This window comes from Montipora capricornis, chromosome 7 (genome assembly GCF_036669925.1).
Source record: "Montipora capricornis isolate CH-2021 chromosome 7, ASM3666992v2, whole genome shotgun sequence".
Classification (NCBI taxonomy): domain Eukaryota; kingdom Metazoa; phylum Cnidaria; class Anthozoa; order Scleractinia; family Acroporidae; genus Montipora; species Montipora capricornis.
In genome coordinates this window covers 29,068,638-29,086,137 of record NC_090889.1, presented here as the reverse complement: position 1 = coordinate 29,086,137, position 17,500 = coordinate 29,068,638, and the positions used below count along the sequence as shown (strand labels likewise).

Sequence of the window (17,500 nt, the reverse complement as noted above, 5' to 3'; positions counted from 1 at the left end):
TTGAGCAACGACTTGGCACCGATGATGAACTCGCATTTTATAATGTCACTCATGACTTTTCATGAATAAACTGACGATATTGTACAGGAATAAAATGAATGACAATAAACACTGTCTCAGTTTCCGATGATGCAAGAAGCGGCAAGAGTTGATGCTTGTTGCGAATTTTCTCTATTTTTAGGACATTTCATTTGCTCGGATTAGCGATTAAAAAACGATAAAAGGTTGAAATAAATTCTAAAAATGTTCCAAATAACAAATCCAAGTGAGAGAAAAGTTCACTCATGAAAGAGATACTTAAATTTTTGGTCACGGTTCTGATTTTATAAAATCAATTAACAGGTCAATAAGGCTTCATGTGGCAAATTTAGAAAGAGCCCTTGCACGAATATCCTAGTTTCGTCCTGTAGTTTGAAAAAGTACTTTTATAAAACAAGAACTAAATTTAACGATGTATTTGCTTTAATGAGTTGATGAACAAACAAAAATGAAAGGGATAAAAGGTGGAAAAGCGTTCGCATAACGTTTCTGTCTTTATTACGACACATGACAAAAACTAAGGCAGACAGGAACAATCAACAAGTTGACGAATTGTTTTTAAAGTCACTCATCTTCTTCAAAGTGTCCCCCAGCCCTCCCCTAAAACAGTCAGGGGATTACATGGGCACTTAAAATACTTAACCTTCATTAGATAAATATTACTTTTAAACATCAGTAGTATTTGCCATTCTTCCTGAAAACATTGAGTTGAGTGGAGTGTGGCAATTAGAAGGGGAAATTTGTTGGCCTTACTCAGAAGGACGAAAAATGGATCAAGTCTCGATCTCGACTCTTTTTTCCCAGGATTGTTTCTTAAACGCAAGCTCTGTGCGGAAACATTACCTTGTACGTGTTTAGACTCCTCGTGTTCATTGTCAATTATTCTTTCAATTTCAATGAATTCACCTGCAAGTCATAGTTACATCAAATGTTAAAGGGTTAGGGGTATGAGATGTAGATGGCATGAAAGTGGAAGACTTGGAAAAGAAGAGGATACTGAGGGAAGCCTAAAAGCTATAGGGCAAAAGTGGCCCCCACAAGATGGTGCTACGGGTTTTCAGCTTTGACAGGGTGAAAACAACAGGCTGCTCGATCCATTCGTTTTGAAGATAATAGAGTACGGCAACGAGTACAATTTTCCTGACCTGAGCATGCGCATTTGGAAAAGATAAACACGCGTGCTTCGAACTAAAACTCGAACTCTTTTTAGGAACTTACTCTCCAATCTAGAAAGGGTTTACCTAATAGGGGACCTCGTGTTCTTTTGTATGTCTATCTGCCTTTGGGCGAATTTGTTAAATAAATAAATAAATAAATAATAAATCAATCAATCAATAAATCAATAAATAAATCAATAAATCAATAGAAAGTCAGTATTACCTTTGATGTCCTGAACATTGTGCAAACTATCCTGCAATAACTGTCTTGCGTTTCGGCTTTGATCTAAGTTAAAAAATTGGAAGTTAAACTCAGCTTTAATAACTGAACTTAATGAATTGACTAACTACACGATCCACCGACCGACAAAACTTCGAGACCTTCCACTCCAAAAGATGAACTTCTCTCGGGTTGTCAAGACCTCAGTCTCCAATAAAAGCCCCTTTTCAGGATTACAACCTCCCGGAAGTGCAACGTCAACGAGCTATAGCAATATAGTTTAGCGAAATGTGCTTGCGCCAAGAAAAATGGTACACGGATCCAAATGTTAAGAATTTAAATATTGAACACTTTGCCCAAAAGTCAAAGTGCTTCGTGACTTGATATACGCACACTCAGTAGCATGGAATAGCGTTACTCAACAAGTCCATTAATTTTCACTTACGGACAGGGCTCTCTCGCTGAGGTTTTTCACTGTTATTGCTGTCAGCAACTATTTCATCATCATCGTCATCATCAGCTGCCAGAACAGAACACAATTACGTTAAAAATGACGTTAGGGTAATTTCTATTCAACAGCATAATATCAAATAAAAATTTAGCCAAAATCTAAAGTTCACTGAAAAAGTAAGGGTGTATTCGATTGACCGAATTCCGGAATAGGAATACATGGAATAAAAGTTAGAAAATCTTCGTTTTTATCGAGATTCACATTCAAATTGTCAAACACCGGCTAAAATGCTATTGTAAACATATCTTTATTACCTTTGTTGCTTCAAACCGCCAGACATACCGTTTTAAATCATCACACCGCGTATGGGGGTGCAGGGATGGCGCAGTCGATGGTGAAAGCACTATCCACCCACCAATGTGGCCTGGGTTCGATTCCCAGACTCGGCGTCGTATGTGGGTTGAGTTGATTGGTTCTCTACTCTGCACCGAGAGGTTTTTCTCCGGGTACTCCGGTTTCCCCTCTCCTCAAAAACCAACATTTGACTTGATTTGTGTTAATTGTTAATTTCAGTTTACAGTGTCCCCAATGGGCGCTCCAGCGCTACAATGACTAGACACTTAAAGTTCCTTTTCTTTTTCATTTTTTTAAATTCCGGAATAGGGTCATAAAAGCATGAAAATTCTATTATTCTAACTTTTCTCTCTCTTGTTAGAAGTTGCGCGGCATTTCTATACAACAGGCAAAAAAGGAGCTAAAATCAAACCAGTTTCTTTGAGCTTTGGCAAAATTCAAACTTCAGCTTCACGTTTGCCGTCTGCCGTGAACGCGAAGCTAAATCTATCCAATGACTAAAATTCTCCAGATAAATGCAAGAATCACTTCACTTCTCTTTCTAACATTCATTTTACAAGTCAGATATCGGTTTTTCTATTGACTACGTGTAAAAGTTGCCATACAGATGTCCTTCTCATATTATCTGCATCACAAAAAGGGGAGGATTCCTTAACATTCATGCCCAAGAATGAATAAAAAAGAGAATCTCACCTGACCATCTTATCATCATCAAATGCCTTTCTTCAGCCATGGTTTTTACCTCACAGATGCGATCTGATAAAATAATAATAATTATAAGGTTGTAAATTAAGTTAACAAGTTAATAATTATAAAACGAGAACTATAAACAATAAAGTTACAGTGATCTGTCTCTTTTCATAGCTCACATGAAAGCAAACTATTTAGCTATGGCTAACGTGGTTCAAACAAGCTTCATCAATTTCTAGATTGAATCTACAACATTGTTTTATGTAATAGTGATGTTACCCATGCAACATCATTATTACTGTAATGTAACAGGTTACCATAGTAACAGAAAAGTCACCTAAGAACACCCTATATTTTGTTCCAAACATGTCTCAAAAGCAAACCCAGTTATTCCCATTTTTAATGCTTAAAAGTGATCAGCAGGCAACGATGAAATTCTCTGCAAAACTTAATTTTTGTTCCACAGTGTATTCAGAGCCACCTCGATTTTTTGCAGTTAAGAAGGTAATTCTGAATCCAATCCAGAGAAGTTTTAATTTTTTTTCACTAACCAGCTAATCACTTACCACTTCTTCTGTTGGTTTAAACCACCTTACATGAATTGTATTTTAAAAACTGGGAATATTCTGCACAACTGGAATGATGAAAGATCGTGTTAAATGGCGGTCGACGATTAAAACTGTTTCGAATAAATTGAACATCTCAAGGAAAGGAAAACATGAACGTGCCAGAGAATGGAGGAAAGGATAGAATTTATTTTGTCAAGTATTACGCTCGATCACGAGTCTAGGCGCATATATATACATGAATTGTCTATTTAACTTACCATGAAGGCGTCGAACGAGATCCAGCTCTTGCAACATATTCCTAACCTCTAATTTGTCAATTCCATGGCTTTCTTCGTGATCTATTGCAAATAACAGACACAGATTCAGCAAAACCATCCTTTAACTCAGTAACCAATCCAGATGTAGGTAATCAAATAAAATGAACCATTACAACATCAACAGGACTATAAAATACAAAAATAAAAAACAGCAGGTTTTGGTGGTGGGCCAATTAGATTAAGAGCTGTTACATTACCAAAATTAGTGATATTCTCTCCTACTTACCAGATGTTGTTGTGAATAGAACCCTTCTTATTAGAGTCAAATCAAGCAGTGCAAGCACTTATGCGGTGGTTAATGCGACCTACACTAAAATTTGTCACGCAGATACTCCATGTTAAGATCTGACCAAAAAATAGATTTGGTCCTAAACATGATTCCACTTCTCATTGTGAATAGCCAATCTGTTGCTTCCTTTTAGCTGTGTTTCTTTACACTGTTTAGTTTATTTGAACAGCAAAGATATTGCTGACATCAAATATTTAATTTACACACCAATCAAAGCCTTACTGGCTTACCAAGCACATTTGAACAAGAGAATGCTTGCCTGTACTTCTTATTCACACAAGCTTTAAATGCCACCAACAAATTTCTATACTCTATTTTTTTCTTTAGGCTTAAACTATTATTTGTATTCGTGTATTTCTATTTTAGTCTTACTTGCAACTGGCAGTGCAGTGGTCAAATGATCAACATTATCCACATCACTGTCATCTGGAATGGAAAGCTCATCAATGGCTTGCAGATGATACTTTATAACTTGTTCTGCAACAACAACCAAGTACATGTAAGTATCTTTGAGCAAGCATTGGTATTAAACAAGTTATGGTAAGTGTTCAGGTGTCAATGAAAGAAGATTGTTTGACTCAAACTCGTTGAATTTGATCCTGGTTCAACTGCCCAGCTGCACTTGTAAATAGCAGACTGGTTTGCCTCTGGTCAGTCGGGATTCTTAACAGTTGTTGTTGTTGTTCTGTTTAGTCATTTTGTTGTTTTATTGGCCCTGAAAAGCCCCTATGGGGAGTGGTCAATTATGTATAAGTATGTATAAGTATGTATAAACTCATACTACAGGCCCCAGTTGTTCAAACGATGGATAGTCCTATCCACCGAATAAATCAATATCCAGCAGATAAACACTCACAAAACCAATTGAATAGCACTATCCATCATTTGAACAACTGGGGCCAGGACTTTTAAGGGGGTATGGACTAACAGTACTTGCAGTACCCAAAGAGAAGAACAACATGCCTCTACTAAAACACTTTGTTTTTCGTTGATACATTTACACAGTGAAGGAAACTTTGTAGCAAGGCACATGTCTTCAGTCTTCCTCTACTCTTTGTGTCATTTGTTCAGCCTTGTTTGGTTTTTACCCAAGATCCACCTTACAGATAGAATGCAAGGTCATTTTACACTTTTACACCATCATTAATAAATTCTTATCCTGTAAATGGTCTATTCAGGAATATCAAAAGGTATGAACAAGTCTTATTTTACCTTCAAGCGATTGAATTTTGTCATTATCTTCTTGGGCTGTCAACTTCGATCTGTCCAATTGTTCTATTATCAAATTTAAAAGAAATTGAAAGTGATATCAAAAGCAAAGACAGAGACAGAACATAGTATACACAACATATAATTATAGGTGGTGATGGTAATTAATGTAACACTGGTAATCTTATGGTCATTTAACAAATCGAAAGTGGTTCAGCGTTGTCTGCAGTACTCTTACCGACAACGATATTCATCATCACAGTGGTCAAAATGTTGTGGACTCACGAGGCGCAACCAAGTGAGTCCACAACAAATTTTGACCACTGTGATGATGAATATCATTGTGGATAAGAGTACAGCCAACGCTGAACCACTTTCCATTTGTTTTTTACCACAATATTCAACGCCAAAGAAAGTTTTATTTCAGAGCGTGACCAAAATCATGACACGAAGAAAGAGGAAGCGTTGTCTATAACTTTCTCGCAATATGATTGGTTTATTTCCCAAAATGGGCATTCCTGATTGGCTATTACACTGCGTGACAAATTGATGCGAGCACAACGCGTACAGCATCGTCTAGGCTCTTATCGACAACTGAAAATTAGCGAATCAGATTGCAAGATCACAAGCAATTGTAGTAAAAAAAAATGATAGTGGCTAAATTACCTTTTAAGAAAAGTACATCATTTTGGCTTTCTTTGTGTAATAACTTTGTTTCCTCTATTTGCTCTGTCGAAAGAAACCAAATGTGCATCTTTACTACAACCACATGTAAAAAAAATAATATACATGTAATAATAAGCGATCACTGATGGCATATCTTAACCCATTCACCCCTCCAGGGAGTGAGACTTAACAAATTTTACTCTGTCTAATGCCAGACAATTTTACTCATCAACTGTGGGTACAGTCCTAGGGCATTTGAGGTTTCAATGGGTTAAGCAGTCAAAAAGTATGTCCCCCCCATTAAAAAAAACCAAACTTACCGAGTAGAGAGTGAACTATCTTTTCTTTATCATCAACTTCACCCTTGAGTTTTTCAACTTGACCTGGTGAGAAAAAGATGATGCACAGCTAAAAAACCACTTTACAAGAAAAAAGAAAACCTCATCCAGAAAAATCACTTCATAAAAGCCACATAAAAGCTGATGCATTATGTCCCCTTTGTCAGAAGAACCCTAAAGTGTTACTTGAAATGTTAGAAATCCTTGCCTAACCTTTTAAGATCTTAACATCGTCAGTGTTTGAATCAGATCCTGCTCTAGGATTGTCCAACTCTCTTGCATTTTCTAGGTAAAAAATAAAATGACACGCTACATTAATAAATGAAACCAAACATGAGAAATAGGACAAAATATTGGCCAAGGTTCCATTTAATTCAAAGCAACTGATTCAAATGAAAGAATTAACTTTATAATTTTCACCTTCAAAATCATCAGGGACCTGCTCCAACTCTATTGCTCCGTTGATATCTACAGATGTTATAGTGGTTTCCTCTGTGAACAAAGTGACAACACATTTGATTAGTTGACCCCTTGTGCAAATTCCTAACAGAAAATCCTCCAAATGTGAGGCTGACAAGAACTTCAATTGCAAATAACCACCCTCAGGGTTGTTTTGTTTTGATAAATAAAATAGCTTTTAATTTTGAAGGACATGCATTCCATTGGTAAGTGTATTATTTATCAGTTTAATAAAGCACAATTGCAATTCTACTTTTGAGCTTATGGATGATAACTAACAAGTAACAACAGGTAATTTTCCACTTAATTGTTTACTAAAACTGTCCAAGTGTAGTTTTAATTTTTCCATCTTTTGGATAAATATAGTGCCTTTAAAATCCAAATTATTGTGCCAGCTTTACTTTCAGTTATAACTGCAGTAACAATCTTTCATTTATAAGAAGAACAATTTAAACAAAGCACAACACCCGTGCCACCTGCTTTGTTGACAGTCAACGAATGTTAAATAACAAAGGTTTTGAAGCCTGCATTTGGCAAAAATTGTTCTGAAAATGCCTTGCCTTATGACAATGTATAAACCAGGACTTAAATATTTAGATACATTGCCAGAGTTTGACATCAAGCATTCTTTCAGACTTGACAAATTTGATGCTTGGAATCTCAATTGATTACTCAGGCCATTTGAAAAGTTTGCTGATGGTCTACAATGATGTGTCTTATTTAAATATACATTGAAAGAACAGTATATTTGTCAAGAAACTAAATTTTCTTGGAAGAATTGAAACAACATTCTCATAAACAAGACATGGGTTGGTTATTACAAAATAATTTCAAATTTACATACAGATAAATAACAAGATTATTTTGTTACAAACATTAGGACCTTTCAAACACAATGATACATGTACACTATGAAATGCTGCAAAAACAAAATTAAATTGGAAAGGAGTCCATAAATCTCACATGGTTAATTTGCACTGAAATAATAATATTATTCAAAATTGTTCTGCACATATTTATCAAAGCATATGTTTTGAATGAAGTCTAAAAGGAAAAAACTGGAATTATGTAAATAAAATCAAAATACTGTACAGTATCTTTATGTACATGTAAGCTGAGTTCAGTTGCAAACAGACTTTTAACCTACCAGTCAGATAAACAAACCAGAAAAAATGCATCTTTAACTTTGATAAATAACATGATGAAGGCATGCAGTTACCTAGACTTTAATACCTATGGAGATGACTCAACTAAATCCAATAAATCTCTTGGCTCAGGTTTAGAATTTTGAGTGACAGAAAATTGGCTTTTGGCCAACATGGAAGAAAACACAAAGTTAGACTAAACAAATATGTGATTACAGCATTTATATGCCAAATAGCAATCCACACCAAATTTCAAAGAAACAAGTAAATACAATTTACTACTGACGATGTAACAGTAAAAGAAAGAGAAATTTTGCCAGCAAAACGTTTTTGATTAATAATTCATGTGTAATTACATGCATAGGTAATGGTAAACGCAAGATACTCCAACAAACTTTAAGTAAGTTTAATGTCAAGGCTCTTGCCTAACAGGCACCCAGGTGCCTCTCAGGGGTGCCTAAGCTGCTCGTGTGGGCAACCAAATTTCTGTACAAGGAGCCCACACGGGCACCTAAAAAGCTGTGATTATCTTGGGACAGTGACCCCTACATGAACGTCATGGTAACTTTGGGTCCATTAGCGGACCTTAAAAGAGTAGAACTATTTTTGCATTTAGCGAGAACCTATACACAGTAGAATGTTTCACAAACCCACCATATTTAAGTGTTAATAAGACCGTTGTCTTGCCAGTTGTAGACTGGGTACAAGTTGTGATTCCCGAAATGGAATGTAAACATTATGGGCTTTGTGTTGCCTTTTTTTGGGGGGAATGCTGATAGTCAATGCATTTGATAATAGTTTCTTTTTGTGAGAAGAACGGCTGTATAACTTATGTTACATCCACTCTGTGTGCATGATATCGTATTTCGTCATGAATTGGGAGCCCATGAGCTACTGCCTGAATCAATCACCATTTCAGAAAGACAACAGCCACACAGCAGTTATTCAAATCAATAGAGAACCTGATCTTTACTGGTGTACGTGTGCTCACGACCTGCCAAAATCACTGAAATTATTAATTTAATAAAGTTTCCTTGTCTTTCACTGAATATAATTCGATGACAGCAATGGAGTTGCAAAAGAACAAATCTGAGCTTCTTTTCTCAATAACAATTTGGAACCGTTTCTAAACAAATCCTTATGCAATGTGACTAAAACAAATGCTTCTTCATCTGATCATACATGTATATTAAATTTTGGTATATTTTAAACGACCATAGTATTTCCATGTAAAGAATAAGCGTCCCAATTCGAAAGACAGAATCTACTACATCCGTGAGTTCAAAGATTTGATACGGTGCAAGATATTCTCCTGAGCAATTAGCTTTTGTGATTTGATCGTTAAATGTTTTGTCAAAACTTCTCCCGCAAATTTACCTTATATACAGCTGTAGATACACGTATGAGCATGTTTTGTGTGTGTGTAAAAACAAAAGTTTTTGGGTGGGGGAAGGCCCGCCTCAATCCCCTCACATCTTCGTTGCTCGTTTGTTCGCTGTTTGCTCGCACAAAACCGCCACCTTTAAATAATAATATTGTATTTTTAATGGTTGTCATCCTCACTAGCCTTATTTTAGAGCAAGAATTTGAATTTTGTTCATGCCATCGAGGCTAGCTGTCGAGGATCATTAGTGCAAACAAATCAAAGACAAAAAAAATATTATTTTAGTGCAAACAAATCAAAGACAAAAAAATTATTATTTTAGTGGCCGCCATTTATGAATACCGTGCAAAGTGCACGTGTCAAAGGTTCGAATCTACCCTTCTCTCTTATTCCATTATTTTAAGGGGTAGTTCTGAACTATCAAAATTAAAGTCTTAAAAGACGTAGTAAAATTTATCAATGAGATGTCTCACAGAGACTTTGATTTATTGTCATAACTGTTAAGAGTGATCAACCCATTCACCGCTAAACCAGCCATACTTAGTATTTTACTCTGTCTAACGCCAGACGATTTTACTCATCAATGGGGAACCCCTGGGATTCAATGGGTTAACCCATTCACCCCTAAACCGGCCATACTTAGTATTTTACTCTGTCTAACGCCAGACGATTTTACTCATCAATGGGGAACCCCTGGGATTCAATGGGTTAACCCATTCACCCCTAAACCGGCCATACTTAGTATTTTACTCTGTCTAACGCCAGACGATTTTACTCATCAATGGGGAACCCCTGGGATTCAATGGGTTAACCCATTCACCCCTAAACCGGCCATACTTAGTATTTTACTCTGTCTAACGCCAGACGATTTTACTCATCAATGGGGAACCCCTGGGATTCAATGGGTTAACCCATTCACCCCTAAACCGGCCATACTTAGTATTTTACTCTGTCTAACGCCAGACGATTTTACTCATCAATGGGGAACCCCTGGGATTCAATGGGTTAACCCATTCACCCCTAAACCGGCCATACTTAGTATTTTACTCTGTCTAACGCCAGACGATTTTACTCATCAATGGGGAACCCCTGGGATTCAATGGGTTAACCCATTCACCCCTAAACGGGCCATACTTAGTATTTTACTCTGTCTAACGCCAGACGATTTTACTCATCAATGGGGAACCCCTGGGATTCAATGGGTTAACTTTTGGTCATAACTCCATAAGCAATGATTTTACTAAAACTGTTCAGTATCTCTTATTAAATTATTTATATAGCTGTTTTATTTTTGCATAACAAGTCTTGTAACTAAACGCTTCTCAAGAAAATGTGGTGCTGCGTCAGTGGGAGAGTAAAACAGGAAAATTTGGTTTTATCAAACCTGTTGATAAAGGTCGAATTACAGCCAACTGACGTTTCGAGCGTTAGCACTTTGTCTGACGAAGGGCTAACGTTCAAAACATCAGCTTTCCAAATCATTCACAGTGGTAATTCGACCTTTATCAACATGTTTGATAAAAGCATTTTTCATGTCTTGTTATTAGCGGCACAGTTAGCTAAAGTACAGACACAAGCTAAAGCCCATGCTGCTCTCAAGTGAAAACCAGAATCAAGATTCAGGAAACAACTTTGTAGACCCCAAAAAACAATTTGGCAAAGGAAACAGAATGAGCAAGAGCATTGGTTGTGCGTAGGGTTTCCTTTAGAATGCAGTGATGTGTACAAAAAATAATTACTTACAGTGTATTGTGGGCTGGGCTCCTAACTTTTGATTTTGGGAGCCCGAAGGGATACCAAGAATTTTCCTTTGGCAACACCCTTGAATGTTATGATAAATGAGGCTGTAATTAATTTACCTTGTGACTGGACAGCAGAAGATTTGAATTCATTATTTGGCTGACGAAGCTCATCCTTTGCTTTCTCCATATGAACTGACCACAACAAAATACAACCAGTCACCATAAAACACCTGTTATTGACCAAGGCTGCTGCCTAAGAAAATTTTAAAGGGGCCCTCAGAGCTAAACGCTGAGAACTTAGGAGCCCAACATATGAAGTGAAAGGTGTTGCTGTGAAAAATTAAGGCACCCAGAGCTATTCTTTGGGAGCCCCAGGCTACCGGGCTCCTGTTAGGCAACAGCCTTGTTGACTTACAATCACTTACAGTTATAAAAAAAAAGGCTGTGTAAAGAGACACAAAAATGGGGTCCTCTGCCGTAAACGTACAGCATACATAAAATTAGCTCTGCCTCTCTTTTCCCCTCTCCTTTTAGCACTTGCTGCACAGGCTAGTTATGTATTTTAAAGAAAGAAAGACCTCTTTGCCAAATAAATAATAATATTATGACATAAAAAAAAGCATAATATTGTGAGGCAGACTGTGATCCAGTGGTTGAGAGGCAATGGATTTGCATGTAGTTGCACCAGGTAAAAATCCCACTCTTACTACTGTAGATGGATTTGACTTGTAATATTGTCCCACATACAATTCCACCACAATTTGTAAATAATCAACTGGTTACCCAATGCCAGCTAGGGTTTTTAACCCTGGTGTCTTCCCTTTGAATAAATTAAAATTATGTTTGAATTACAAAAGTGGAAATGAAGAGCCTGTGTGCAGGCAAACAAATTGTATGTTCCCATTTGACACTTAGAGCTACTAGCTGTTAGTGAATGCCCTTTTTGTACCTTTCATTGCAGCTACTTGTTCTTTTGTAAAATCACATTCAGCTTGCAATGATTCTGCCTGTAGTAAAGAAGATACACAGCAAAACATAACAAAAAATTCCTTCAAGTCAAAAAAGAAGAGATTCGTGAGCCTTCAAAAATAATGTACATTTAGTAGAAGGTTATAACGTTAGGGCTTACCTTGGCTGCTAATGCAGCCTCTCGAAGTTGTGCTTCTTTTATTCTTAATTCAAGTTCCATTTTCTCTTGAGCAGCCTACACGTTGGAAGATTAAAGTGGTCATGCTTCTAATATTTCTTTGTTAAATAGAATTGGCATTCCTAGAGGTTATTTGGACAGCATCAATCTGGGGACAATAACAGCTGAAGGACAAAATAACACCAGTGGGGGGCCAGCTCTGTGGGATTTTTAACTCAAAAGCAGCATGTTTAAGGTGGCTGGAACCAATTTCACCACTTTCATTTCAAGAGACCTTCTTGTTAGAAGGGTTATAACTACTATAATTTTGTATCATGTAACAGCAATGTTATGGTACCATATGAAACTCAAATTATTGTATTCCTGAACAAAAATGCACCCACTATATCCTATATTTCGTCTTTACTTGCTTATATCTCAAAAATGAACTCAGTGACCCCATTTTGTATTGTAGAATAGTAATTTGTAATCTGAGATAGAACTATCAGCAAAGTTCTTAAAAAATTCATGGGAGCCAATTCAGAGCTACCTTAATTTAAATTTTAAAAAAATTAAGGTGACTCTGAATTGGCTCTCATGATTTTTTTTAAATTTTCCTATCAACATGTATTGAAAATTCATATTATATCCAGTAAAATGTGAAGAAAAAAAACTTCACTTCCACACCAGTCAAAAAAACACGTTCTGAAAACACTAACCTGTCCTTTGACAGCAGAATGTCTTTTTTCTGATTCTTCTACTTGTTCCTGAAGCGTCTGCATCTCTTGTAGCCTCTAGCAGATCAACACCACAAAAATTATTATAAATAACTTCAAGAACTTAACATCCTTTCTCTAGGCCTGCTTTTGGTCAATTTTTAATTCATGACTGTAATTTTGCACAAAGAAATTATCGGGAATGATCAAGAACTAATAGTGTACACCCGACAACAAAAATATACATGTAGGATCAGTAAGTAGTCTGCAAATTCTCAGATGTTTAAATAAGGTACATTTTAAGCAATAACAATAGTTGCATATGCATCTGTTTTCTGTTTGATCACCAATTATGCCATGTATTCGTGTAAAAATTCAACCATTAAGGCCCACTAATACAAGCAACATTTTTTATGCAACTTGTCACGCAACATTGTTGCGTTGCAAGTTGAGATGATTTGTTGCATGTAATTTGCCATTTTCTTGTGCAAAACATTTCTATGTTGCAAAAACTAGAGTCACGTCTCTTTTACTTTTTGCAACATGAAAATTTGTTGCACAAGAAGGTGGTAATACACATAGGGTAACAAACAATCTCATCTTGCAACACAACATTGTTGCGCGACAAGTTGCACGAAAAATGTTGCCCGTATAAAATTTACTGGGCCTTTACCTCTGCTTGCTCTTATAGGCAGTAAAAATTGCTTCTTCTGGTGATCTTTTATAAAAATGTGTAATCCAAAGTACAATGAAGTTGCCCCATGACTTTGATACCTGTTTGTGTTTTTCTGCTAAGTCTGTCAATTCTTGTTGTGATCGTTCATATAGAGATCTGTAATGTACACATTCATCTTCTGCATTGCTACAAGTTTTCTGTTCATTGTGATAAAAAAGATTTATACATGTTACATCGTTGACAACTTACTTTCATAAGTGAGTGGACAACTTAAGACTGCAAAAGAACGCAATAACAAGCTCCAACACACCTCCACTTCTGTTAGCTTTTGAATAGCTTCTAGTTTTTCTTGTAAAACTTTTTTAAGAGACTCCTGGAGCAAACACAAAGGTACATGTAGTATCAGGCACAATGCAGATATTTCAGTTATGGTGGAATAATCATTTTCTAGATTTTATCACTAATGAAAGTATTGTACTCCACAAAATGAACAAAATGATTGTTGAATGATTGTTTCATGAGCACAAGAATACACATTAACTTTGATGTTGTATACCTTGTAGTTAAACTTTTTCCTTGGCTAGAAATTTTTTCAAGCCAGTTTGTTTTTAACTTTTCTGTTTCAGATTATGATAATATCTACATGTACACTGTATAATTATATAAGGAAAGCGAAAAACAAACTACCGGTAGTCTGAAAAAAGTACAACCAAGAAAACATTTTTACTGCGACATACATCCAACTAGTTGAATAATGTTATTATCAGTAGAGCACCAGATTAACAATGGGCAAGATTGTGCGTTTGAACTACATAATTTTGGTCTTCAAAGAGTGACTACTGTAAGTTTTTGCTATCGAATGCCAAATAGCCTCAGGTTTACTTGTTTCAGGGAAGCCTCTTAGGAGCAAAAGGGTTAACAACATCTAAACATCCAATAGAAAACTTTGTCCTCTTTAATCTCTCTGCCTCACAAAGCTGTAAGAGGGGCACATAGTCTGAGGTAGCACTGTCCATCTAATGCCAGACTTACACACAGGGCAAAATTTATAAAGCCCATTGAAAGAACGATTGCCCCTACACTGTATATAGGTTGACAAGCATGGCAACGTCTAGGTTTTTGCAATAATTTAAACATGTAGTTAATCCAAGACACTGGGCAGCATGCAGCTTTACACAGCAACAAAAAAAATATATGACAAAATGTGACCCTACATGGGAAAACGTACACTAACGACCTTCCGTTAAACAGGCTAAAACGTTAGCTATCCATTAGTCATCCGTCAGAAACATTTGATGAAAAACGTTAGTAGCGTTAGTCAATCCGTTAGCAGGTGACCCTTGCCCGTTAAAGCGTTAGTCATATCCGTTAGTAGCGTTTGTCAATCCGTTAGCACCCGATCCTTGCCTGTTAGAGAGTTAGCCGTATCCGTTTGTTAGTCAATCCGTTAGTCTGATGATCTTTACTCATCAGAAAACTGAGTGACAACTAACATTCGATTGGGAGGCAGTTTCTGATCAAGGAAACTCGGAAGACTGTCTTAAACACTGAATTTCACTGCAAAAGTGTTCATCATGCGCCATTTATTGATGAGTAATTCACAAGCATAGTTCATAGAGTGATGTTTATTCGGCATGTGCTGCCAAGCATGAAATTGTGGCGTCACGACAAGCAATGTAATTTCTCTTTCGGGTTCTATAAGGCGCACAAAGTCGATTGAAACGGCAAAATACTTTGTCTTAAACACTGAATTTTGTTGCAAAAGTGTTCATGATGCACCATTTTATTGATGAGTAATTCACAAGCATAGTTCATAGAGTGATTTTTGATTTGGCATGTGCCGCCGAGCGTGAATTTGTGGTGTCATCACATGCAGACAACCCTAAAGGATGCGAGAGCGCGTGACGTCGCGTTATTTTGAGACAGTTGTAACGGCCAGTTCAACTAATCGAGGAAAATAAATGTTTCATAAAAACTTGAAATCGCGAGATAAAGTTCACTCACCCGCTTTTTTCTGTGTTGTCCTAAGTAATTAGATGCATTTTTGGGACGCTTCAATTTCCTCTTCAGATCACACGCGTTGTCACATACAATATAAATAGACAAGGCGTGCAACTTCCAAGACCGCTCACGGCCGAGTGACTCCAGAATTTAGCCAAATTTCTCCCACTTCCAAAGGTTGCTCGCCTCCCAACCTTGGGCACATAGAAAGTCAATAATTTACTAGCATCGCACCAAAAATCATCAAATTTACACGGCTCTGCCACCTTGAAATCCTGCTCGATTTTCAAGCTTCACTCAGGTTTTTGTTACTGGCAGATGATGCGGACAGAAGTCATGCACCATTGAATTTGATCAAATAAAATTAACCAATCAAAAAGAGCAGATTTTCCCCAAGAGGGACAAATTATAAATCACGCGCTCTCGCATCCTTAGTGTTGTGAACCTGTGGCGTCATGACAAACAAACATGTGATATCTCTGGTTCTACAAGGCTTGCAAAATTGATTGAAAAGGCAAAATACTCTGTTTAAAACACTGAATTTCGTTACTAAAGTGTTTCTGATGCGCCATTTATTGACGAGAAATTTTATTTCAACGTCTCTTCATTCCCAGTGGATCAAATTTCAACAAAAAGTTCGAAATGGCGATGAGCAAGATACCAATAATTATTATTTTAATTTTCCACCATTTGAACTCAAAGGTCCACTGGTGTATTTTTTGAAACTTTGGTGTTGCTTTTTCGCTCGTTTACGACTCCATCTCTCACTTGTTTCGTTACGGACAAAAATGCCACTGTCGCGAAGAACACAAAGAGAAATTTCTCTTTAATGGAAAGTGAATCGTCAGAAATGTAACTGCCGCAAACTATTTTGCTTTTTCTGAGTATTTCTGTCTGTTGTCGATGTTTTGGGAGACGATTATCGTCTGTTTTCGGAGCCTGATGTCGCTTGTCGACACGCTTCCTTTTTTGATCGACCACTTAACTAAAGACTTCGTTAAAAGGCAAGAGATGATAAGTGACCGCGAAAAAGTCCAAAAACGAACCGATTCGATTTGATTCATTCTGATTCAATAATGTGCGATTCAAATCATTCACAACTTACGATCCGTTAGACGTGGTGATCAGTCACTAGAACTAAAGGACAAACCGTTAGAACGTTAATGCAAACCGTTGGAGTGTTAAAACAAACCGTTAGAGCGTTAAGACAAACTGTTGGAAGGTCGGGGCTGAGCGTTAGCAGGTTACCAGTAGTACAAAGCGTTAGAAGGACTTCAAAGCTGTTACCCGGTAGCAATCCGTTAACTATCCTTTAGTTTTCTAACGTTAAACGGATAATCGTTAGTGTACGTTTTCCCCTGGAGGGTCACAAATATTAGCCGATTTTTTGTCTCCCAAGGGAAAATCTTCACTAATGTGGGCTAGTGTGCGGTGAATTCAGAGAAGTCTGTGACAAGATTGGGGATTGTCAAATGATATCTGACAGTGCTAGATTTCCATGTCTTGTTGAGCCTTGTCGGCCAGTGTGCAGTGGACCAAGATTTTTTTCAGGCCTCAGGAGTCATGTGAGCAAGCGTCTTTTCCAACATGGCAGAGATCAAACAGATGTTCTGAGAACTGAACGCTTGAAAAAGAGCACAAACTTGCTGCAAAGCTTTTGGATGAGTCAGCCCCAAGCTGGTGCCCCGACAAATGTTCAGGTGATTCTTCCCCAAAGGAAAGGAAAGAAAAGGAAAGAAACTGAAATTAACAATTAACACCAATCAAGTCAAATATTGGCTTTTGAGGAGAGGAGAAACCGGAGTACCCGGAGAAAACCTCTCCGTGCAGAGTAGAGAACCAACAAACTCAACCCACATATGACCCTTGAAGTCTGGCAATCGAACGCGGGCTACATTGGCGGGAGACAAGTGCTCTCACAACTGCGTCATCCCTCCAATAAAACATCTGCA

At 37.1% G+C, this 17,500-nt stretch overlaps 1 protein-coding gene across 1 annotated transcript in view; it reads right to left on the bottom strand.

Moving 5' to 3' along the window:
- The window catches only part of LOC138056798 (sarcolemmal membrane-associated protein-like), a 28,565-nt gene that overhangs the window by 5,309 nt on the left and 5,756 nt on the right, over nucleotides 1-17,500 (bottom strand). The window contains exons 8-24 of the mRNA XM_068902691.1: nucleotides 13,858-13,920; nucleotides 13,646-13,744; nucleotides 12,875-12,949; nucleotides 12,159-12,233; nucleotides 11,979-12,036; nucleotides 11,147-11,221; nucleotides 6,720-6,791; nucleotides 6,513-6,584; nucleotides 6,282-6,344; nucleotides 5,962-6,024; nucleotides 5,299-5,361; nucleotides 4,459-4,563; nucleotides 3,738-3,818; nucleotides 2,915-2,977; nucleotides 1,862-1,936; nucleotides 1,420-1,482; nucleotides 883-945 (exon numbers count right to left, since the gene is read on the bottom strand). Of these exons, the coding sequence (XP_068758792.1) occupies nucleotides 883-945; nucleotides 1,420-1,482; nucleotides 1,862-1,936; nucleotides 2,915-2,977; nucleotides 3,738-3,818; nucleotides 4,459-4,563; nucleotides 5,299-5,361; nucleotides 5,962-6,024; nucleotides 6,282-6,344; nucleotides 6,513-6,584; nucleotides 6,720-6,791; nucleotides 11,147-11,221; nucleotides 11,979-12,036; nucleotides 12,159-12,233; nucleotides 12,875-12,949; nucleotides 13,646-13,744; nucleotides 13,858-13,920 (1,228 nt within the window). The remainder of the gene's footprint in view (nucleotides 1-882; nucleotides 946-1,419; nucleotides 1,483-1,861; nucleotides 1,937-2,914; nucleotides 2,978-3,737; nucleotides 3,819-4,458; nucleotides 4,564-5,298; nucleotides 5,362-5,961; nucleotides 6,025-6,281; nucleotides 6,345-6,512; nucleotides 6,585-6,719; nucleotides 6,792-11,146; nucleotides 11,222-11,978; nucleotides 12,037-12,158; nucleotides 12,234-12,874; nucleotides 12,950-13,645; nucleotides 13,745-13,857; nucleotides 13,921-17,500) is intronic.